Source organism: Taurulus bubalis (assembly GCF_910589615.1).
Source record: "Taurulus bubalis genome assembly, chromosome: 18".
Taxonomy (NCBI): domain Eukaryota; kingdom Metazoa; phylum Chordata; class Actinopteri; order Perciformes; family Cottidae; genus Taurulus; species Taurulus bubalis.
The window spans coordinates 5833926-5859462 of record NC_136606.1 but is presented as its reverse complement, the minus strand read 5'-3'; the positions used below and the strand labels follow the sequence as shown (position 1 = coordinate 5859462).

Sequence of the window (25537 nt, the reverse complement as noted above, 5' to 3'; positions counted from 1 at the left end):
TCATTTAGCTTGAAGCGAACACAGTAACCTTTCTTCTTGGGCTTTACACTAGTGTGTTGATCATACATACATACCACTGTAAACATGGTATCCTGCTCTAGTATCTCCTCAGGGCTGTTTGAATGTCTCATCAGAAGCTTGGGTAAGGGTGCCCACTGCAGGTCAACATCTGGTATGGCCACATCTAGGAGATATCCCAGAGGAGGCACAACAGAGCAGGAGAGGGGGTGTTGCTTGTGGGACAGTCGATCAAATAATAATCATAACAAACTGAATTTATGAAGTTATTTTCAAAACAAAATGCTTCACATGTTTGAACGATGATTGTAACATTTCAGGAATTCTGGCAAATTAAAGCAGGCAAAAAAAGAAAGAAAAAAAAGAGTGATTTAAAAGAATTGTTATAAGTCTCATCTTTACACTGACCTGTAATTTGGCTGAGCTTGCTTACAAAAGAAAATGTCATCGGCACTGCTGGCTGCAGTTTGAGGAGAAAGCAGGCAGGAAACGCCTCATGCGGAGCTTCACTTGACGGCAGGAACACAGGATGACTACCACACGACACAGTTTTACCACGTCAACACCAGCAGCAGCATTGACATTCCCGTTCACTGCGGGATGCAAAACAAACGAAAAAGTATCCCGTTGCGTAAGAGATTAAAGGGCAACATGTCACCCCTGGGGATCCAGCTGTGGAGGCTGCGGGAGCACAGATGCCATCTGAAGCTTGCGAGTCACATCGCTGACACCTATTGCCACCTGGGCGGCCTGGACGAGCGCCTGTGTAGTGGCCATTTCTTAAAAAAGAAGAGATTTAAAAAATAAAAACAGGAAAAATACAAATGATATTAAAGATATTGCATGCAAATAGTAATGAGCCTCATGCATTCAAACGTGAACAGGTTTATAAAATACATTTGTTTGACATCTTACGTATGTCTGAGGTCTTCCTCTCATCAGTCGGAGTGGTATAGAACTGGATCGTCAGGGGGCAATCTAAAGTGACACATTTAATATGAACTGAAGAAAAAGATGTGTGCATGACTTATGGTTTTGCTTCTTCTGGTTATGTACCTTCTTTCAGACACCCAATTCTGCCATTGTTAATCATGTCCACTTGGGGGTCCGAGTCCATTGGCACACTGAATAAAAAAAAATTATAAAATCTGCACGGATTCCAATTTGAATTAGGGTAACAAATTATTATTTTCATCATTAATATGAAGATTACTTTATCAATCAGTCGTTACTAAACGTCAAAATGTAACAACATCAATTTCCCACAGCTCAAAGTGATGTCCTAAAATTACCATTCAGCAGTTAAACGCTTATATCTTTAATTTACTATATAATATGATGAAAGAAAGCAGCAAGTCCTCATATTTCACAAGCTGTAGTCTAATATAAAAAAGCAATCAATAAATATATGAAATGTCTATTCGTCGCAGCTCTTAGTAGTACAAGTTTTGGGGTTTTTAGGTCACTTACCTTGGCAGTTGTGATATTTGCTGCAAGTCATTCCCAAGAAATTGCATCGATGCAAACAATTTCAATTGAATTTCACTGAAACATCAAAAAAAAACACTAATAGGTGAATGACTGCATGAGGCCCACAATGTGAAAGGTTAAAATCATAAGTTTTAAGAGGTATACTTGTCTCCGGGGATGTTGTACTGGGTGAAGAGGTTGGCCAACTTCACGGAGAACTCAACAAAAAGTTTGGATCTGCACCATAAAAACAAAACGGTACCATCAGCATGTAAACCAATTTATCTTTATGCAATCATTTAAACAGCACGGACCTCTTCATCTGGCAGGCAAAACGACAACATTTCAAATGTACCGTCTCCCAAACGCTTACCTCAGCAGCCGGAGAAAGGACTCGCTGGGCTGCAAGACAATTTAATTTCATCATCGCGCAGAGCAACAGGAGAGTAATGTGAAGGGCAATGTGGTCCACTTACAACAGGGGACCCTCCATGAGGGGCCACCTTCACCTCCTCCACCCCGCCACACGGCAGCAGCACCACCTCCAGGTAGAACAGTTCGGCTGTCAGGTAGCATGTGGCCTCGGTGATGTGAAAGCCCATTCTAGGGAGGACGGGGAGGAATATTTGTGCCAGCATATTATATTACAAGCAAAAATAAGCTCCATAATGAGGCTCTTGTTGATTAAAAAGAAACAATCGATCAAAACAAATTAATAAAAAGACTCTCTACCCTTGTAGTTTGGCAATCACTTCCAGACGGGACCTCATGGTGTTCATCGAGGTCACTGAAACAAACAGAGACCAACTTACTCACACGTTAAGGGTCATACATGTACTAAAATACATACTGAATCCTTGGTATGTGGTTTGGGTACCATTAACCACTTGCTGGAGCCTTTCCAGTGATCGAACCAGCGGCTTACAGAGTTTGGATTTATCTTTGGGTTTTTCCTGTTGGGAGACAAAGGGACGAAACAAACAAACAATGGACCGGTTGTGTGGCAAAGTCACTCTTGTGTAAACAGTCTTTGGTCCTCCCAGCCCATCCCATCACACCATCGCAGGACAAGGGAATACAGTGACATTTGGATGCTTCGCACTTTGGGATCCATGTATTTTTTAAAAGAAAACCTGCAGCAATGTGAAAATACATTCTGCATTGCCAGTGCGTCGCATTTTTTGAGACGCCTGGTCCTATAAAAGTCCTATTCAGCATCACTGCTGGCAGGAAACTGCATGACTAGCCCCAGCTGCCTTATCCCCCCTCTGGACCACACATCACTTCAGACCACCAGCTAATCACGTTTCTTTATGAGACTCCAGAGACTGACCACTGCCAAGCTCCACTTTGTATTAATCCAAAAGTAGTATCTATCCTGCCGCTCCACCCATGACAAATCTAAAGAAAACAAACACACCCTCTCACAGCCTCAAGCATACACGTTATTATCGTAGCACTAAATACACATTACACTTAGCAGCCTTTTGTTGGAGTGGAGAAGACGTGAGAATTTGTGAAGCTTTGCGTGTTTGGCCCTCATCTTGGAGCCTGACACATCTGCAAATGGAGCATCTTCCAAAGAACAAATGGTGATTGTCTTGCCAAAGACAAGACAGTATCAAACATATTACAGAAACAAAGCCAATTCCAGAAGGCAACCCCAAAAAAACAACTTGTTTTGTTTGAATAAGGCTCTCGACTATATAGCGAGTGGTTGAAGTGAATCCAAAATACCATCAGTGCACAAACTGATCCAACAACAAAGACGTAGTGTGTTGCGGGTTAGATGACCTCATTCCCAGTGCATTACCACACCAGTTCCTGATTTGCAGCACAGCATCATACTAAGAGAAGCCATCCAGTAACAAGTCTAATAACTTGTATTTAAGCAACCACCCCCTTCCCCGGCATACAGCTAACACAGGGACATACCTCCAAATAAGGAGGACTTTTATGTGATCTCCATGAATTGCACTGTGGTATTTAAACTAACATGCTGAAGAAAACAAAAAGGTAGTGTTCATGTGTATTTTTTTTACCATGCATCTTCGGACAAGCTGAAAGGTTTCATGCCATGTTTTCTCTGCAAATTTTAAGTGCAGCTTGGCGATTCTGGACTCCATGACTAAAGCATACAAAAAGAGAGAAAACAGTAGTTAAAAACTACAGCATCCACACCCTTACATTTGTAATATAACCTTTTATTCCATTTTAAAGTAGCATGCAGTTTGATTTTGAACGATAAAGTTTGTTCTTCGTTTAAAATTTATATAAAAACGTTTTAAACCAACATTACCTTGCTCCTGAAAGTCACTCTTGCGGATTTAACACTAGTCTCCACCTGAAAAAACGTGCCAACAGTTATACGGATTATCCAATTTATCAATTATCTTGCACTCAAACATGGTATGTAATGTGCAAACCAAGCTGCAAACTGATTTCGGAATCACGTCATTATATAAAATACAAAAAAACCTGGTCGGCAATGTGTTTTTATTAGTGAGAAATTGGTGTTTACATTCACACACACATTCATACACACACACACACACACACACACACACACATTTTCACACACACACACACACACAAAAAGTGAGCCGAGTAGTGTCTGGTTCTCTCAGCCGGCCGGGCGTTGTCAGACGGAGCCGAGCCCACAGGACGTGCCGTCAGACCGCTGCTAACGCTAAGTCAACGGGAGTTAGCCAGGGAGCTAACCATGAGCTAACGGGCAGCTAGCTCAGTCCAAACGACGCACCGAGGTGAACGCTGTCTACATTTACCGGTACGTGGTATTATTAACACGAATGCTGCGCATTGTAACGTCACGTTTGCTCTCTTTCTATGTATTTTATTTTTTACGTTGCATCATTTATTTGTGATTAGCTGCTCGTTATCGGTTGCTAGCCTTTTTTTAATCTTTTTTTTTTTTTTTGCCTGTGTGGCCACCCTTAGCTGTGGCTCGCGAGGATCGACCGAACATCTGTTGCTGGGTAACCGATTTTAAGAACGTGTGTGTTTAATGCGTTATCTGAGTCGCTACCTTTCACGTTGAACCCCGTCAACCGTTAATTATCGTCCAGATGCGTTAACCATCTTCGGCGGTTAGTTAGCTTGTTAGCACCGTCGCCCCCCCCCCCCCTTTTAATGTAGTCGACCTGCTAGCTAGTTCACCTGCTTGTCGTCACCAGCTGACTTGCTAATAAGTTGAAATGATTTATATATACACGAGTATTGCGTGTTGATTTCAGGCTGTCTGTTGTTGTAAGAACGAGGTGACAGTACAGACGACCTTATTGTGGTGTTGACGCACCTGTGTTAATTACCGTTATTGAGCCAATTTCATGAGTTGTGCATTTGTTAAGCGGTTATGATGACGCACAGAAACACGGATGGATATGGGTCCACAGACGACGTAGTAAAGGTATAACTAGTTCCTTACTGTGGCGTGGGGAGTGGATTTAAGTTACATAGTTAAAGTAAAAGGACATTTCCTCCTGTGCTGCATCGTAGTGTTGACTTAGTGCATACACCCTTTTTTGTTCATCTGTATAATGACCTGCTGGCTGCACTCCCATCTTTATATCCCTGCTCCCCAGAGAGGTCTGTGTGGCCTGTGATCGGGAAAGAGCATTAACACACACTTCATGGTTTTCCCAGAGTCTTCTGGGACTGCCCAGTATGGGGGAACTGACCACTAAATGGCTTTGGCATATGCCACATTTCATCCAGGCCTGTCAAAGTTTGGGTACTACTGCCATATGTTACCCAGAAGCTTTTAAAAACATATATATTTATATTTCTTTGCTGAATGGTTTTCACAGGGTCCTCTTGGGTTAGAGGAATGGGCTTACTGTTTGTCATGATTTATAGTAGTTAGTCTACTTATCCATGTTTCAGCAATGTTGTTCACATTTAGCTCAAAGCAGTATTTCCCCACAGATTTGCAAAATTATGTGTGGTGGTTTCTGATGTCCAGCAAGTGAAAGTTGGCTGCAACAATATCATTGCATTCACAAGGCAGCTTCTTATTTTTGTTGATCTATGAATGACTGAATGCACTTTTCTTGCAGGCCTTTTTGCAAACGTTTATTTTCATGCAGATATATTTTTTTAGTTTGGATCATCCACATCATATCTGCATATTGTATGGTGAAACACTGCCTGAGTATCATTTATTTCCTGTAATGAAATCTATTTATATGACTTTTTCTTCCCTAAATAAAAGTAAGAAGCAAAGAAAAAGTAAAGCAGAAGTATGCACTAAAAGCTACATTAAGGGACATAATCTTTCTGCAGGGAGGCGCGATAATGAAAAACATATATTATAAAGCAGTTTTTTTTTTTTTTAAGGCATCAATCTAGTGCCGGTGCTCATTAAGATATTTCATATTGCTGTAGTATTAACCAGGAACAGAGAATATTCCCCTGCACTAATGTTACATTAGCAGTGTAATTTCTCCTGGTTTTATTTTATTGCTGTGAGACAGAGTGATGGCTTCGCAATCTAATTGCAGAAATGGAATCTAGAGCCTCGTAAATGATGATGAAACGCCTTCTGAGTTCTTTTTTTCTTTCCCCAGGAATCATCATTCGGCACTTTTTGTTGCAGCTGGGTTTTACGGCCTTCATTTCCCAATCCTTCCCTTCACCTTGAACCTTCTACCTTTCACACTCGGATCTCTCGGCAGATAGAGCCATGGCAGCTGCTAAGCCAAAAGGGCAGAACTCTCTGGCCCTTCACAAAGTGATAATGGTGGGCAGTGGAGGGGTGGGCAAGTCAGCCCTCACGCTCCAGTTCATGTATGATGAGGTGAGCAACTCGAAGCCGGAAAGTTTCACCTATTTGCACAAATTGACCACCGTTGTTCACATACATGTGTTTTTTTTTTTTCTCCCTCTTGTAGTTTGTTGAAGACTATGAGCCCACCAAGGCAGACAGTTACAGGAAGAAAGTGGTGCTGGACGGGGAGGAGGTGCAGATTGACATCCTTGACACAGCTGGACAAGAGGACTATGCAGCCATCCGAGATAACTACTTCCGCAGCGGCGAGGGTTTCCTTTGCGTGTTCTCCATCACAGAACTGGAATCGTTTGCAGCAACAGTCGACTTCAGGTCCGGTAGCACACCATGTTTCATTGAGAGAGTTTGGCATTTATTAGACTTTAATGACGGTGACCATTATGTATTCCCCCCTCCTAAAATGCACAGGGAATATACTTTTGTTGTTTTGACATTATGGAACATCATTGGAGGCATTACAATTCTACCTCATTCACTTTAGCAGGCAGTAGTCTTTTTATTTACATCCGGGGGGTTTTCTTCTTCTTTTTGCAGAGAGCAGATTCTGCGAGTGAAGGAGGACGAGAACGTGCCCTTTCTCTTAGTTGGAAACAAGTCAGATTTGGACGACCGACGGCAGGTCAGCGCCGACGAGGCGAAGGCCCGAGCCGAGCAGTGGGGCGTGTGCTATGTGGAGACTTCTGCTAAAACCCGCGCCAATGTCGACAAGGTACGTTCAACTAGCTACGTTTACGTCATTGGAATTGTGCAAACGGAGACTTTTTGTGTTTATGTAATTTTTATTTATTTTAACAGGTGTTCTTTGACCTGATGAGAGAGATCCGGGCGAGGAAAATGGAGGACAGCAAAGAGAAGAATGGGAAGAAGAAAAGTAAAAGTTTGGCCAAGCGAATTCGAGAGAGATGCTGTATTTTATAGTGGTAAACGAGAGCAGGATTGCTGCTGATGTACATATACATTTCTCAGACTTTTGCATTTATTTTGTGCCCATACCTGACCATGACTTTCCGTTCCTGAGCTAACAGGACATCTGACCGTGTGTCAGGAAGTAGTAAGGCGGCACCCCATACACCATTTATAGCTCTAACTTTTTATGTGCTGACACTCCAAATAATTAATGTATTCTCTCTCTTTTACTCTGACCACATTACAGAGTGTAATACATGGATGGTGTTTGATTTAGGCCCTATAAGCTTGACAAGAGTCTAAGCCCCAAAAGGTTACAGAACCTTTCGTCTTAAAGTTTGACGTGTACGATTATAGTCAGACAGCTGTGCAGTTTTAAAGAAAAGAGACGAGTGTCAAAGCCAAGGTTTAAACGGGGAAGTTGGGTCCGAAATGTAAGTGAACAGACTCGGTGTCGTGTCAAGCCAGAATTCCTCAAGTGCCACCAAGGAAATGTAGGTTGCACTGGTGACTTTGTGAAGCATTTTAATTGAAAAGATCGTTACTAAGAGCGGACATTTTACACCTCAATTCTTCTACATGGTTCGGTTATGAACACTTAATAATTTTTTATCCGCAGAGTCAAACTTTTTCTTCCTTTTCTTGTCCTCTATCATGTCAACTATAAGATATAAGTGCACTCATGCTTCCTTCTTCTCTCCCCTTCGCGTCACTTTGTTGAGTCCTCTCAAATGCACAAACCACATCGATCGTCTCCCCCTGAATCTGTGAGGGATTTTGCAACACTTGAACTTTTTTCAATTCTAGCATTTCAGGAGTTTTACCTCATTTGGCCAACGACTTTCATTGCCTTTTTTATTTTCCTGCAATTTAAAGGAATCCCTGGTGCTCCTAAAGAAAGGCGATTCCATAACACTATATCCTTTACCTGTTGTTTTTAAATACATCACAAAGTTGATCGTATAAATTGCTTACAGTCGTGTAAAGACTTTTTTTTGCCAATTTAACTTTTTCTGGCTCTGACTTTTTAATCCTGTCTTTTCCATATGCTTAAATGTATTTATTAATAGGGACTTAAGTGGGAATTAATCAATGGATAGTTAAATTTGAAGGCAAACAATATCAAAAATGAATGCAGACTTGATATAAGTGGGGTGGTACCTGTCCGAAAAAAATAAGTTGCTCTCATACACCAAAGAAGTATGCTAGCTAGTACAAACAAGTGCCCACTTATTTACTGGAAGTGAATGACAACTTGCTGAAGCGAGCGTCGAAGGGAAACGCTGCACCGGTTGTGTGAAGTCTATCTTTGTACAGAAGGAGGCCAAAGTTGAGGAAATTTAAATGTGAACAGCCGGGGAATGAAATGCAAGGTTATGGGACGAATTAGACATTCGTGTACAGTGCATCACTGTTGCCTCTCTGTCCATTGTGAATGTGAATACCCCCGCCCCCCCCTCCCCTATGCCCATCCTGTTTGCCTGTAGTCTTAGCCTGCCAGTGATGCGCAGGGTTTGAAGGTCATTGACATTCTACTTTGTTTAACTTTTGTGCAAGGCCTCCCGGTATTCAACATCTCGATGATATATCTGGGCTGTTGGTTTCCTTGTGTAGTAATTTTACAGGCAGGTGAGGGTTATAGCAGTGTAAAAAAAAAAAAGATAAAATGAGAATAAAATGCTCTACTTGATAAGCAGTTAAATTGCATAGACCAAAACCCACTGTGAAGTCTGCCCCTCCGTTCTCTTAGTTCCCCTTCATGACTGAGCCACTTTTTTTGTCTTTTAACTTGTTTAAACTAACTTATTTGTATCGTCAAAGTGTGACCACTATCCTGAGGTTGTTGCCACGCTTCATTTTGATCCAGTTTAAAGAGTAAATGTGTGTGTGCGTTGCCAACAGCGACGGCTCGCCATTTCCATAAAAGGATTTCCTCAACCAATAGGATGCCCAACACTGGAGAGTCTATGCAAAACAAAAAGTGATTGTTGTAATTGCAAATAGGAAGAGATTATAAAACGTGGAGACTATTCAAACCAGTGTCAGCAAGTGCAGTAGAAGCATTTAAGCTTTAACGCTGTTGAGAGATCTGACCACAGAACAGCTGCTTTTATATTTGAAAACATTGTCTCATTGATTCTCTGAGTTGTTAAATTAGCACTAAATAACTCCTGGTTTTGATTACAGGCTTTGTTTGTCATATTAATTGTACAAAAAAAAGAAGAGAAATGCAAAAGAATGTCCGTGGCATTTCGTGTCAACTGAAAAGCACATCGTAGAGAGATTTAGAGTTTAAAGACCTGCGACTGGAACCCTAAATGTTGGGAACGCGTGGCATCAGAATGTTCAGAAAGCAGGCATATGTTTTAAGGGCTAACCTCCAGTACACCGTACCGTGATAGAAACGCACCTGAAGGGCAAAGTGACGGGCGCAGACAGTGACGCACAGAGTAAGAATCCCAGTCTGTCACGGCGTCCCTTCCTCCGCTTAACGCCATTACACTAACTGCTGCGTGTCTTCATCGTTGGGTATTGCAGAAGCTACCACCATAGTGCTTGTTTACTCTGATAACATATGCTTATAACATTCTGATTCTTCTTTCAGTACTTTTTAGAAGCAAACATTCCGAATTATTTTGTCTTTGTCTTCATGTTAATATGGCCGAAATGTTTTCAGTGGGATTTAAGTGGTGATACTAAAACAGATGTTTGTGTGAAAGCTATGAGCAAACTGTCCTACGGGGTATTGGAATATCTTGTTTTGCCTTTTTATATAAGTACCCTTGGAAATAATGAGTAGATATCAATGTATATGGTTGGATGTATGCCATCAATTAAATGTCTCCTTTATGTTTATTTATTTTGAACATAACCACTAATGTAGCCGGTCTGTTTGTGAATGCAAGAGGTGACGCTTACATTTCAATTATTTATTTTTTTGTGAGTTACTTGGAAATGGCAATTAAAGGGGACATTACTAATAACATTTTCCAAATGTATTCAGTTATTCGTTGTGTGAAGATTCATGATTCAACTTGAGTTATTACACTGAGCGGGCAGAGGCCTCCTCTGGGACTTTGCACACTGCTCATATTTCTGTGAATACGCCAAATGAAAGCCACCACCTGCACAACCCGACCTTTTCCATCGATCAGGTGAAGGTGAATCTAAAGATTTGTATACCATTAGTTACTGTGAAGTCTCTGATATGTTTTACTGTAATTCTAAAACTATATAATGCACAGATGCAATCACAGACCACCTGACTATATATATATAGGCTATGTGTTTACACAATCACACTGATTCTTTGTGCTGCATTTATGGTCCTTGGAAAGCTCAGTTATGCCAATGTCATGGAGGACAATGGGAAAAATTGATGCACTAGCACTAGTACTAGTACAGCCTTGTTTAGTAGTTGGTGTTTGCCTATAATGGTTTATAACAGTGGGAAATAGCTTTTAGAGCATAATGCAGACTACTGTGAACATATTTTAATCAAAGCAAAGTCAGTATAAAATTGCTAACGTGTCCACATTTAATACAAACATGTTGTCCAGAAAATGAGGGAATATATTACAGTTTCTAAAAACAGGTGTACAATTGTTTAAGCAAATAAATGGCAATAGGGGAGATGTTAGTATATGTTTTCATTGTTTGCAATACCAGTAATACTTTCAATAATTAAATCTCAATGTCACTTTCTCTTAAATCTTATTTGTTCACTTGTTTTGAACGTATCTTATCTAGCATTTGATGTTTATGAAAGAATAAAATTAAATATTTGCCTAAATTAATGTATGTAAAGCACATTTCCCAATTATCTCGTATGTGGTTATTTCATATAATCGATTCATCATTTCAAAACGTTTAATTTGTTTTGAAAGTAGGGGTTTCCCTTGGCGGTGACGTAACCGCTTATCTGGATTACGCATACGGGTATCATTGGTTCACACCGACGCACAAGGCCTGTAGTTTGAAAGCTGTCTGGGCCCTGGCGAAGAGTACCGCTAGCCACACACGGCGAACAAAGTTACAATATGTTTTTGAAATAAATCCAAGGAATAGTGGAGCCATTTTGCCCGGAAACACGTTCGCTACTTCTGGACCACGCGGCCGCTGAGCAACGACCCGGCGAGATACGCAGTCCCGTGTTTTCTTCCCACAGCATTGTTGTATCGCATCTTGAATTGAGTTGCATTGAACTCCTCGCAAGGAGAAAGGGAAGCTAACTGGCGCTAGCTGGCTAACTCGCGTGCTATTCACTTCCTTGTTGCACAGAGTGCGATGGGAGGCGAGGAGAAGTTTGTGGAGCGAAGACGGAGTTGTTTTACTTCGACTTTAACCAGATCTGGTTAATGGATTTACATGCTTGCATGAACGGCAGCGGTACAGGAGAACTGGATTTTAAATGTATAGGGGCTTTGGGCCTTTGAACATGAAGTGGAATGCGACTGTCTAGCCGGACACGGTTAGCTATTGGAGGCTAGCTGGCTAAACCATTAGCTAGCGAAACGGAGAGATTTCCGTCCTGGAGTACAACGGTTGAGTACCAACTGGCTATATAACTAAACGTCTTATTGTGGATTTTATGTGGCGGAATCTACATACGCCAAGTGTCATGAAATAACTACCATAACTGACTTTTCTTGAATCTGATACGAGCTAGCTTTGTAATGCTAATGTTAAGCTTTTTGATTTAGCTAACCTAGCTAGCTAGTCTTTAATTGTGAATGTGCTGTTAGCTAACTAGCCTGTCAACGTGACACTACCAGCCCAATGTTTAGTTCCACGACACCACAGGGAACATAGTTTAAGTATATCAATATAAACATACTGATTTATTCTCAACGTGGCTCTGGGGTTTATTTTGTAGATAAATGCCTAATTCAGAGGTGCTGCGCGAGGGTCGGGGTCGGAGCCCCTCTGCTCAGAGAAATGCTAACAGGCAGGACAGGCGCAGTAAACCGGGGAGCGGTGCTCCTGCTCCGCGAGACAGACACCGTGAGAAGAGGCGGTTGTCGGCTTCTCGGAGGAAGAAACGCAGGCCGACCAAGGGGAGAGACGCGTGGCCTGCGGGTGCAACAGGAGACCCTGACCGAAAGGGCACGTTTGACAAAGACGCCGAACTTCGGACATTGGTAGAGTATGATGACGTGAGCTCCCAGTCGGAGCGATTTTCTGGCAGCCCCTCTCCTAAGCTGGACCGACTCAGCGACGGGGACATCGGCGACTATAATGGACCGGCTTCCCCGCAGAGAAGTCACCCGAGAGACCGGGAGGCGCTGTGCGTCAGCAAAGACGAGAAAACACGAGGACCATCCGAGAGGAGCAAGCAAGAGAAGGAGCCGAGCAGGAAGAAGGACCGCCAGAGCCGCGAGAAAGACTCCTCGAAAGTTAGGAGTGGAGCTGGAGGTGGTAGTGGAGGTAGCCTAGGTGGCTCTAAAAATCCCAGAGACACTACAAGGAGCAATGACAGAAATGGCAAAAGGACATCTTCATCCCAGTCCTTGCAATCTGCAGATAAGAAGGATTCAAAAAAGCCGAAAAGTACAACAAGATCTGATAAAGAGACACCCTCTGCATACAGAGATGCTCCACAATCTTACAGAGATGAGCGGGAAGACCCCAGGGCATACAAGAGAAGTCCTGGTCTCAAAGCAGAAAGTCCCTATGGGACGTCTTATTCACATAGCTACCAGTCCCCTGGTGGTTATAACCAGCAAATATCGAGAAGAAGTCCAACCTATGGGAACAAAAGACACTCTCCCAGTTCCACATATTACAGCCGGGATGGAGATGCGTATGGGGCATATGGTGCATCCAAGTCACCCAGTTCATACTCCAGCAACAAAAGGAAGCGATCTCCAACGAGCCCAGCGAACTGGCGCAGGTCCCCGAGTTATGGCCGACACAGTCCGTTTGAACAGGGAGAGTTTGGTGCAAGTCCTTATGGAAACCGCAGGAGATCACGAAGTCCATACAGAAAGTCCCCGAGCCATAGTCCAGATGTCAGGTTAGTTCCTACAAAGCTAATGGGAGACTGTGTTTTTATGTAACCTTTGTATTGATTGAGGCCTTATGTTTTCTATTAATATGGGCCAAAACCTTTGACCGGACTGTCCTTGACATGTGACCTTGGCTTTATATTTTATGTCTTCATATTTAGATATCCACTAGATTTTCTACTTGTGCAAGCAAATAAAACGGTCACATGAAGTTTGTAAAGTTGAAATGAAATCTAAAATGGTGTCCATGTCATTTTTCTTTCCAGGCGATCTGCTCGATCACGTAGCAGAAGTCCATATTCATCGAGACATTCACGCTCTCGTAGCCGCCATCGCCACTCTCGCTCCCGCAGTCGCCCCTCTAGCCTCTCGCCAAGCACGCTCACCTTCAAAACCAGCCTTGCTGCTGAACTAAGTAAGCAGAAAAAGGCTAAAGCTGCAGAAGCAGCGGCCAAGGCCAAGAACTCCAGCAGCACATCTACTCCAACCAAGGGTCCCGCATCTGCTCATCAACCCAGCCCTAAGTCCAATCATGCACCCAGAAAGGGCCGCCCTCCCTCTCCACCGCAACCAGAGAAAGGTCCCAGAACCCCCACATCGAGCCTGCCCCAGTCCCCCTCTGACAGGTCGGCCAAGAGGACCACCGAGCACCCGACCAGCAGAGATGGAAAGGGGAAAGATGATTCTGTACATCGGGACAAAAGGAAAACACCAGTCGCTGGTCAGAGCAAAGACAAGGAGCGAGCCATGGGTCCACTCATCTCTACTCTATCATCCCTACCGTTGCCTCTAGCGGTTCTTGAGCACATGAATAAAGCAGAAAGGTATGGCTGTGTTGTTTTGCCAATTGACCTAGAATTCTTATTTATTGTTAATTGTCGAGACTTACTCCCTTCTCTCTGTATCTCCTGCATTTTTCCACTATCAGCTTGAAGGACAGCTTGCTCTCAGGAAAGAAGAAGTTGGAGAGAAAGGCCCGTCAGCTTCTTTCCGACTTGCCCCTCCCCCCTGCACTTCCTGGCGGCACGTCTTCCCCGCGCAGCCCACCCGACGACAAAAAGTCCCAAACTCTTCGCCGAAGACCAAAGTATGTTACGCTGCATTTGGTACTATGTCATCTTTTCATATGTCGATAGATTTTGTTGTATGTTCACTTTGCTTTCACTGAAATATTTTTCCTTGTATTTTCCAGAATCTGTGGCCCAAGACACGGCGAGATTAAGGAAACCGAGATAGATTGGGGCAAACGCTGTGTGGATAAATTTGAGATTATTGGAATCACAGGGGAAGGCACCTACGGGCAGGTTTACAAAGCTAAAGACAAAGACACCGGTGAGTGTTAAGAAGATAATTGTGTTCATCGTGTTGCTCCACATCAACATTGTAGAAATGGATCCATTCTCAGTGTTCTTTAGAGGTGAAATTAAGGTTGCTGACGATGCTCATCTCCTATTTCAAATGTGCTGTTGGAAATGCAAGTGATCACAAAAGCATCCGTTTAGGGTGAGACCAGCTCACGATGAAGTCTCGACACGCTGTTCTTTCTTTTGTTTCATAGCTGAAATGGTGGCTTTGAAGAAAGTTCGGCTGGACAACGAAAAGGAGGGCTTCCCAATCACTGCCATCAGAGAGATTAAGATTTTGCGACAACTGAACCACAAGAGCATCATAAACATGAAGGAGATCGTTACAGACAAGGAGGATGCTCTGGATTTCAAGAATGATAAAGGTATGTTAGGTTTTTTTACGGCTCTATGATCCTGCCACACATGTTGGTATGTTTAACACCGGGCCCCCTTTTTTTTTTTTTTTTTTGATGACTCGATCTTTATTCTCTCATCTCAGGCGCTTTCTATCTTGTATTCGAATACATGGACCACGACCTGATGGGTTTGCTGGAGTCGGGCTTGGTCCATTTCAACGAGAGCCACATCAAGTCATTCATGCGACAGCTGCTGGAGGGCCTCGACTACTGCCACAAGAAGAACTTCCTGCACAGAGACATCAAGTGCTCCAATATTCTGCTCAATAACAAGTGAGTCCTCAGTGTTTCGCATCAGTTTGTTTTATTGCAGTCACTCTTTCTTTTTCTCGACTACATTGATTTGTTTTTCTCCCTATTCAGAGGTCAAATCAAACTCGCAGACTTTGGTCTTGCTCGGCTTTATAACTCTGAAGAGAGGTGAGTCTCCGATGTTCTTAGTAGATATACACCACACCTGTTGATGATAATGATAATAATAATGCATTTCATTTTTATCGCACTCTTCCAAAAGAATCTGAGTGCCACACATACAGTAAAAACAAATACAACAGATTAAAACAGTTAAAGCAACCCATAAAAATAAGAATGTAATAGCTGACAAATTAACTCGAGGTAAAAAAATGCCTTCCTGAATAAAAAGGTTTTTAGGCCAGTCTTAAGAGTTGAGTGTCTGAGTTGCCCTTAGGTTGTCAGGGAGACCGTTCAGACACAGTGTTAAGCTGTGTCGCCTTCGCAATTATTTCCCCTCTTGTGTGCGATAACGGTAACAATACGTGTCTTTTGTTCTCCTTTTCAGTCGTCCATACACCAATAAGGTGATTACACTATGGTACCGCCCCCCAGAGCTACTTCTGGGAGAAGAGAGGTACACACCGGCTATTGATGTGTGGAGCTGCGGGTAAGAACGTGACTCTCTTCACGTTTACGTGTTGTCACTTAATTATCCGCCCAGTTGTTATTGTTTTTGTTATTTATAATGAGCTGTATCTTGGTTTGTCTCTCTCAGATGCATTCTTGGAGAACTGTTCACAAAGAAACCAATCTTTCAAGCAAATCAGGAGCTTGCCCAGTTAGAGCTTATCAGGTGAGTTTAGTCTAAATCAGGTTCATGTTTGGAATTCAGACCCAGTTGTGAACTCTTGACTGGTGACTACTAAGTGAGGATGGGTTTCAGCTTTCTAAAACAGGAAGAGAAGGCGTTTCTCAATTATTATTTTTTCCACTGATCGCCTCAATCGACCATAAAGCAGCTACACAACATGTGTTTTGCTTAGCGGGCGTCACTCGTTTTCTTATGACTGGCCTCGTTAGAGGAAAGTTGAAGGTTGTGATTAATCTAGAGGAGGCAGTCCGCCTCTGCTGGGGAAACCCTGAACGTTCGTACAGATCTTTTTTTCCGCTGTGAGCTTTGCACGGTATAAAATGAAAGCAATACAGCTGCCTTGGTTTTCTTAACTGTTCTTCCGTGAAGGAGGAGCGAAAATATATATATATATTTATTTATTTTTCAAATTAAAGCAACAAGTCAGGCCAGTTTTCTGGGTGTTGTCACAAAGTAATTTTGAGATACGCAAGAAGCCTATTCGGTCCACTCATCGCTGCGTTCCGGTAAATCAAATACATTTCTGTCTTTTAGCCGGATATGCGGCAGCCCCTGTCCTGCTGTCTGGCCAGATGTAATCAAACTTCCCTTCTTCAACACTATGAAACCAAAGAAACAGTACAGGAGACGGCTACGGGAGGAGTTTGCTTTGTAAGTTCATCTCTATGTCGTCTAAGTGATTATTTTTATGAAGATTTGGCCCTGTAGCAGTGCATTATACTGAAATCGCGTGTGTCTGTTGTCGCCCAGCATCCCTCCGTCTGCCCTGGACCTGTTTGACCACATGTTAAACTTGGACCCCAGCAAGCGCTGTACGGCCGAACAAGCGCTGGGCAGCGAGTTCCTCAAGGACGTGGACCCGGACAAGATGCCCCCGCCAGAGTACGTTTGACTTCATGTTGCATGCGCCGGGTTTATCCTTCGCTTTTATCACCAGGATTCCCATGTTAACTGTTTCCTTCTCTCCAGTCTTCCACTGTGGCAGGACTGTCACGAGCTGTGGAGTAAGAAACGCCGGCGGCAGAAGCAGATGCCAGAGGAAGCGGCGGCCCCCAAGGCGCCCCGCAAAGAGCTGGGCCTCGACGACAGCCGCAGTAACACCCCTCAGGGCTTCCCTGCTCCCGGAGGTATTAAAGCTCAGAATTCGGCTGCTTCTACGCTGCTGGGTGAGTTTAACTACCGTTTGTACTTAGCTTGTCAGCTACTGGCTGAAAAAAACAACTCCTGCACTTGTATGAAAGGTGCTGCGCTAATGACGCATAACTTGAGAATGATGCAATGCTTCCAAAACAAGTAGAACTGGAGTTTACTTTGTACTTATTGATCAGTCTTGAAGGTCATACAAGCTTGGCTGGTTTGCAGCTCTGTTGATCTTTCTTTCCCATATGCTCTGGTGCTCATGCTTCTTTGGAGGTTATGTGTATAAATAACACACCAAACAAGCTTATTTAGTCAGCTCCTCTCTTCGCACACATGACTCGTCAAACTTGTTTTCAGGATAATTTATCATTTTAGTCGGCATTAAAAGAACTCTCTCTAACCATTGCGACCCATTGCATTTACAGCTTTTTATTGAATCTTAGATACAGTCAAAAGCTCCAGAAAAGGCTAATAAATAAACCGAGAGATTATATATCATACCAGATGTATTTTCCCATAGTTAAGAATGCATCTGAGTGAATCTTCTGTCTCCTTACAGACCCAAAGGGGCCGCACTCCCAGCTAACCCAGGAGCAGCTGGCGGTCCTCCTGAACTTCCTCGGCCAGCCCAAGAGCTCCGTCAGCACGGCCCAGCTTGTCCAGTCCATGGGCTCAAAGGTCAATCAGGAAACATTACAGCAGCTCTCCAAAGTCCTGGCGCCCACCGACCCAGCAGAGCCTCCCCTTCAACCCGCTCCAGCGAAGCCCCCCCAGCCTGCCGCCCCCGCAGGCGTGCCCCGCACACCCCCGATGCCCAAGCCTCCCTCGCCCCCCATGTCTGCGCCGTCGGGTAATCCAGAAGGAGAGGCCGCAGCTGCCACGCAGACAGCCATGACGATGCTGCTGGCCCAGCTCCTCCAGGCGCAGCAGGCGCCGAGGCATGAGCCGAGTGATGGTGGGGAAGGGGCGGAGGGTACCAACCCTGCAGGACCAGCACCACCCGGGGGGCACCATCTACCTCCAGAGGTCAAACAGCCTCCAGAGCCCAGCCCGGTCTCTCCAGGTAACCCTTCCTCTGTTTGATCTGTTCTGTGAGACTTGGATAAGAAGCAGGGACATTCACATTACAGCAGCAGACAAACAAGTCTTAATAGTAAGAAGGAAAACAATTATAATGCTGTAATTTCTGTCTTTCAGTGTCTGAAGTGGGTAGTGTGTCCATCCTGCCCCCGAACCAGAGACCGCCTGAGCCTCCCGAGCCGCCTCCACATGCTGACCTGGACTACCGGCAGCCTCCACCTGAACCCAAGACTGGCCACGCTCCACCTATTGCGTCTGCAGGTGGAGTTGATGGCGGGAGACCCCCAGAGCCAGACTACCCACCTCTCCCCACTGCAGAGGGGCCCGGATACGGCGGAGACTACATCCATCCGCCTCCGCCGCCTTTCACTCCTGCAGGCTTTGCAGACGGCTACATGGGTCACATGTTGGGTGGGGGCCTGCCGCCTCACGCGCTGAGAGAAGTGTTTAGCGGACACGGACTGGCTGCTGGCTCCTCGTCCGCCGCAGGCGTTCTGGCCCCGGCCCACCCGGACTCCTTCCCCCCGGGCGCCAGAGGCACCGGCATGGTGTTCACCGGGGACAAGGACCACCGCTTTAACTACAATCACAGCCCGCTACCTGTGGAGGGGCAGCCCAACCCCAGCGCCATCCACCTGTACAACCACGCCTTGGCTAGAAAGGATGGCGGCCCTCCTCCAGCGCCAGGACAGCCCTGGGGCTCCCCTTCCCAAGTGGGGGCTCCGCCTCTCCCCCTCGGCTTTGTCCCGCATGTGAACTCGACGGCAACAATCAGGGGACGAGGCCTGCCTTTCTGAAAGACTGGAAATAGGAAATGGCGGTTTGTGACAATGGACAAAAGGTTAGAGGACTCAGTTTTGAGCCCGAAGCCTCTCAGGCCAGACCAGAGGGATCTGGAGATGCACACTCGGTTTGTAATAACTTAAATTTGTGTAAAGCATTGTATTCCTCAGTCTGGAATGTGGAGTACGTTGCAAAAGGACAACCGAATAACACCGGAGGAGCTTTTCTTGCTCATACCATTTTCCTATTTTTTTGTAATCTATTCTGCTGTCTTTTAAATTAAACTTTTACCCCTTTTTTTTTTTTTTTTTTTTTTTTTCTGTGTACATTTATCAGGCCGGGTACATTTTAAATCTCTACCTTTTAGCCTTTCTGTAATTGCTCCAGGGCAGACTAGTATTAATGTTTTGCACTACTGACTGAAGTAGGCAGAAACTATTTTAGCTATGAAAGGAAATTGATGGTGTGCTTTATCTGCACAATTAGGATTATGACCAGTAATGTAGTGTCCTCTTTTTATTACGGCCATTATTATGTTGAACCAATGATGGCTCAGTTGATTGGCTTGATGGCCTTCGTACCGGCACTCTGGAGCCATTTGAGGATTAAGGACCGTTGGGTCCGGACCGGCTGGCGGCACACGGACAGCTGCAGGTGATCTGAGCTCACTTCACTTCTCATTTTAAATTCCACATGCCTTTTTGCCAATAGGTGTTGTACAAAATTACGAACAAAACAAAAAAACACACGACCCAAGTTTAAAAAAAAAAAAACTGTCTTTTTTTTTTTTTGTACTGAAATGATTTTGTCCCCCTTCCTTTGGCAAATGTTTATTAAAGAAATGCCAACAACGCATGATTGCATTTAATTACTACATGGATTCTTATTGAAGTTCTCACAGTTATGAATAATATTCATGACCAGTCGTAGATGTGCTGACTTCATAGATCGCGCCACTGGATGGCAGTGTCGTGTCAGATATCGCCCTCACCTGCAGAGGAATAGGCTTTGTGCTGCAGATTGGCATTCAGTGCTGCGACTGAGAGGCCGATGCACTCGGTCGTAAGTCTCGCTCATAAGCAACAGACCTCAGCTGGCAGCCGCTCTTTCACTGGAGCTTAGTCTTGACACTTTTATACGCACCATTCATAAAATGACGAGCTCCACGAGTAAGTCAATATAATGCAAATAGACATTTTGGCTGTATTTGTAACATGAAAGCTTTTTATAAAAGGAAACTGCCAGGCTTTTTTATTAATTTTTTTATCAAGGGAGATGTAAGGAGACGGCATCACGTTTCAGACAACTTATACACAACCTGGAATACAGATACAGAGCAGCTCATCTGCCAGGATGAAAGAAAGCCTTCCAATAGCTGACAGCTCCCAGTGGACTCAATCTTCAAGCACTTTAACTGGATTCTTTGAACTTAATGGAAAACAGTTTCTCCGAGATCACAAACCAGACCTCCTGGATGCTCCCTCTTAATGGCAACTTTGAAATGCATTTTTCTGGATGACAGTAAACTTTTTTTTTTTTTTTTTTTTGCCATTTTCACCTTTTATCAAATAAATTCTGCTTTAAAAAAAAAGAAAAACATTCATTGCACATCACATTCAAATGAAAGGGGATATTCAAAGGATGAATTTATGAAACAGGCGGTGTATCTTCAAAGAGATATATCAATGGCGTTGGAACAAATAATAATGTAAATCAGTCTTTGTACCTTGATACAAATAGATCTGGCTATTACAGATTATTATCAAAGTAAAAAGAAGAAAAAAAACAATCTCAGAGATGGAAATTGAAGTCCTTCCCTAACAGGTTCAATTTAATCACTATTTAAAAGCTCCACAACGTCAATACACTAAATTACAATACACTAAGTGCAAAGAATTTCCATTTAAATGATCACTAAAGGCTGCCTTATGGACCTTAAACGCTATACATAAGGTATGCAAAGTGTGATTCACTGACCATACTGGAGCCACAAACGGCAGCAGCATCGCTCAGCTGCATGTAGAATATCATTCGTCCGTCCTTTTGTCTTTCCCATCATACCCGCACGTCACATTGCTGGTGATGAGAAAGTGATTATCTCAGGAGGGGTTCTGTTCTGCGAAGCTAATTTTCGGTACGTGGACGGGGAGCTCGTCTGTGTTTAATACGGCGTGGATGATGGATTGCTGAAAACGAACGCCAGCTTCAGTAAAGACTGGCAGCACGGTGTCTTTTGTGTGTGTGTGACTGAAAAAACTGTGAGCACAAGTGATGAGCTGAAGGAGGTGGGAGTGAGACAGGAAAGGTGCTTTTAGACCGTGTGTTTGGTAAATTCAGTCAGAGAAGCCGTGTACAGGTGAGCTACCTGCCCAGTCACATGACTCTGTGTCAGGTACGCAAGCAAAGTTAGCCACGAAGTGTTCACAATCGAGGAAATAATACAATTATTATTTAATACATTTTCTTTTCTGAAAATAAGTGAGGGTCGGGACCTCTTCCATGTTTTTACAGTGACCCAGAACAGACACATCTAACACTGGCTCTGGATGGGGCCCTTTGTGTTTCTGCTGGTTGCAAATCTGCAGCCTCAGCGCTACATGACCCCAAAGCCTACACACCCGACCTTTAAGTGGTTGACTCCCACAGTAAAGTGTGGAAGGGAATTCAACCTGGAGTGGGAATAAAGTCAGTGTAAATGTTTCTACTTTGTGTTTTATTTGTTTGGCTTCTTTAATAAAGGATTAATAAATGTCAGACAGGGTTAACAAAACAAATGCAGATGGGATCAACATATGTTTGAGGTGGATGGTGAATGAGTCGCACACAAGCAACCATGCTGGCAGGAGAATTGGCATTAGCAGAGAAAACAAAAAACCTAAACAAAAACTTCACACGCACTTAAAGTCACTCAACTGGTGAAGTTTTTAAATAATATAGATTTAATCCCTAACTGTGTGCCTGACTTTAAACCTCTAAAAACGTGAGGATCAGCAAAATGCCACACACGCTTAACTTTAACACACATGGTTTTGCAGCACGCACACACACACACACATACACACACACACACACTCTAAAAACTGCACTTCCCAGTTGAGGCACCGTGTGGTGCTAAAGGACTGGAAAGCAGTCTGAAAAAAAAAAAAAAAATCAGAAGCATCTCAATCCATCAACTTGATTTAATAAAACTTGCAAAACCGAACGTTATGACAAAAGGTTCTCTTTCCACCCTTGAACCAAAGCCCAAAAATATGGACACGTGCCGGTTGATGGCGATGTTTGACAAGTGGATCGGCCTTCAGCGGAGGAGGAGGAGGAGGAGAAGGAGGAGGAGGAGGAGGAGGAGGAGAAGGAGGAGGACTTTCTTCAACGCCTTGTTGAAAATGGGCCGCAGCCAAAATTCATCATGATCCACACAAGCTTATCATATCCGGCTAATCAGAGACCTACCTGGACTCCAGCTTGTTAACGCATTACTTCTCCAAGGTGGCTCGAGGACAGGAAGAGGCGCTACCGGCGCTAACTGTTGACGGTGGAACGGGAGAGGGAAATAATTAGCAGTTAAGGATGATTTATCGGGGAAGTAACGCGCTGACTTTGAATTAACCTTTGAGATTTTGCGGTAGCTGAACCATAATGCGACCCACAGTGCATCACTGCGCCTTGGGCCTTCCTGCTCCTTGAAGAGGTGAGTCAGCCCAACTAATGGCTGTTTAATAGTCAGGGGTCAGACCTTGTTTCATGTGTGTGTGTGTGTGTGTGTAGTGAGTGAAACAGAATGAGCGAGAGAATGCACACAGCTGACATTTTTAGATAATGTTTTGTTTATTTCTGCGCGATTTCCTCCTGGGGTTGTGTTCAAAGAAGTTTTTAATTAAAATGTGAAATAAAACAAAAAAGTGGCGGCAGCGAAACCACATCGCTGCAGTCTTCCACACGCACGCCCAGCGAAAACTTTCATGGTGTCAGTAATTACGCCCGCTGCATAGTATTTAAGCTCAGGTAGAACAGCAACCATTAGCGCGACTACATTACAGGCTGTTAATCTCTCTTAATGAGCGCTTGCTTTTTCCTTCCTCTAAAGACCGCATTAACTGTGCAATTTCAGAGATAGTGATTTACCGAATATTGAAGTGAAGCCTTCAGAGGCGATCAATCACGCCGGCGTTTGAAAGGGCAGCTTTTCCATCCCGCCGCTGGGTGTCGGGTCCCGCGTGCGTTTCGGCAGCCAGGCGACGCCGCCCCAAAGGTCACGCTGCGCTGACCTTCACCGCGCTTATTGTCAGCTTGTCACACACAATGGGAGCAGGGATACGATCACGTATTTGATCTCAACGTCCGTCACCATGGCTATCGGTGGCCACTCGTGGGTATTCTCTTCTCTAGATTTCTCCCAAATTAAAAACACAAAGGTTCTCGCTCAACATTCGCACGTCACATGTTCATCTCTGCACTTCCTGTCTTCCACTGTGAGACGCCGCCTCACCTTCTCCCTGACATCCCCATTAACTCACAACCATGTCGACAAAGGGCACTCCAATCATTTACAGCAGATATGACCCATAAATGTCATGCTCGGCTTCACTTTCACACTTTTACCTTTGGCATGTAAGGTCAGGCTCTAGTAGGCCATTATGAAAGGGAAGCCAGGCCCTGCCAATCAGCAGCAGCTACCTTCACGCCCCCGGACTTGTTTTAGTGGCACGAGGCCGGGTCAAAGGTCACTGAGCAACAGCCTGTTTGAGCTCTTTGATTGAGCGCAGGGGCTCCAGCTTTTTCCTCAAAAGTGTTTTAAATATCTTCATTTCACCCTCAGTGTCTCTGACTAAAACCAACAAATGAATGGAGCAAAACTTAGACTAATAGAGTAAGAATTTAGCGAAAAAACAGCATTACTAATTACTAATAAACCTATACTATTTAGTCTAACTGTGTATGAAAAAAACAGGAGTGATGCATTCAGAGTGATGAAGACTGTTGTCGGAGCAATCTGATGAAAAGTAGGATGCCGACTCTCCAAATGATGGACACATGTTTAGGCTTCTATCATCACATGGCTTGAAAATTAACATGCACAGCTGCCTTAACGAAGAAAAAAAAAGAGCAGGTTTTCGGCTGAATGTCTCGAAGACCAGCCTCCAGCTTCCCAGTCAGCCAACAGCAAACAGGGAAGAGAGTGGTGTGAGTGTATAAGAGGAAGGCGTGTCAGCGTTGCTCCACCGCTGGAAGGGAAGGGAATGGAAACTCATTCCAACACACATTCAAGATCAGCAGCTTCACCCAGATGTGGCGACCACCGGGACGGGGATGAAAAACAACCTGGAGCCCAATTCCGTATCCCAGCTGGTTTCAAGCAGCCTTTAGATGCAAAAACACAACAACAATTAGGCGACAGAAGTAACGGGCGTTTACATCGGCATAGAGCCAAGGTGGAACTATTTGAGACGCAGACACTTCCGTTTTAGAGCCCATTGTGACCCGTTGCCTTTTGGGAAAGTGTTTGTTTGGTACAGAGTAATACTGAAAGGGTTTTAAATGCTCCTGGTTTTTATAATGATAATAGTTGACCGAAGTAGCCGGGGGGGGGCAACATGTAGGGCAACAGCTCCCCCGAAATGTCTGTGCACGGCGCCTTTAGAAGGGCACATCAGAGCTGAAGTTAAGAAAGAGCATTCGTTCAAAAAGTTTGCTGAAGCAGAAGCACACTGCAGCTTGGATACAGTTGTGTGTAGATATCGTGTGCAGCCATCTTGTCTCCATCTTCAGTCATTCACACACACACACACACACACACACTCACACACAGACATAAAAGATCAACAATTGGGAGAATTCGGTTGGAATTCAACGCACGCAGGCAAACTATTCTGCAGAATTAATACCGCTCTGTTCACTTATGCTTTGTGTTTGAGATTTTTTATTTTTATTCGTCGAGTATATCAGTACAGACACAATATTTAAGAAATTGTGCCACTTATGTTAAACAGCACATCTGTGGATTGGATTGAATTTTCCGACATTTAAGATTCTCTTGAGTCTGATCCTTTAAAAAAAACATAATTAGGTTCTCTGACTGGACGATAACACAGTGTGACAGTAGCACGACTTAAGAGTTTCCATAAAGTCAGAAAGGTGACTCAGTAATGTAAATAATACAACGACAACAATATGTGAAAGCTAGCATTCGCTAGCATTAGTCGGTGAGAGCAGAGCAGCTAAAGCGCCGAAGGGATTGCTGCTCATGAATTTAACTCTTTGCCGAGAGGGATTTTGTTTCTCTCCTCTTTACAGCTGCATATTCCAGCTTTGATCACGTCTGTGTTTGAACAGTGGTTCGCATTTTGAATAAAGTGGCCGCCCCGCTGTTCGTCATCAGCTCAAGGAAAAGAGCTGGACTCATATTTTGTCATTTGATTTGTCACGATTTTCGAGACCGTCCCTTTTGACGAGTTTATTAA

The 25537-nt window shown here is 44.0% G+C and overlaps 2 protein-coding genes across 2 annotated transcripts; both read left to right on the top strand.

The window, feature by feature from the left end:
* Positions 1 to 6190: 6190 nt before the first annotated feature.
* ralaa (v-ral simian leukemia viral oncogene homolog Aa (ras related)) lies at positions 6191 to 7213 on the top strand (the record flags this gene model as incomplete). Its single annotated transcript, XM_079234351.1, has 4 exons — positions 6191 to 6304; positions 6399 to 6607; positions 6830 to 7004; positions 7091 to 7213. 4 exons carry the CDS (start codon positions 6191 to 6193, stop codon positions 7211 to 7213), a joined length of 621 nt encoding a protein of 206 aa, XP_079090477.1.
* A 4868-nt stretch (positions 7214 to 12081) lies between these two features.
* On the top strand, positions 12082 to 19364 carry cdk13 (cyclin dependent kinase 13; the record flags this gene model as incomplete). The annotated part of the gene is made up of 14 exons (XM_079234042.1): positions 12082 to 13217; positions 13476 to 14033; positions 14138 to 14296; positions 14402 to 14541; positions 14768 to 14938; positions 15055 to 15244; positions 15335 to 15391; positions 15771 to 15872; positions 15981 to 16058; positions 16611 to 16727; positions 16827 to 16958; positions 17046 to 17242; positions 17776 to 18279; positions 18414 to 19364. The coding sequence occupies 14 exons, from the start codon at positions 12082 to 12084 to the stop codon at positions 19091 to 19093; spliced, it is 4221 nt and encodes a 1406-aa protein (XP_079090168.1). The 3' UTR covers positions 19094 to 19364.
* Positions 19365 to 25537: the final 6173 nt, after the last annotated feature.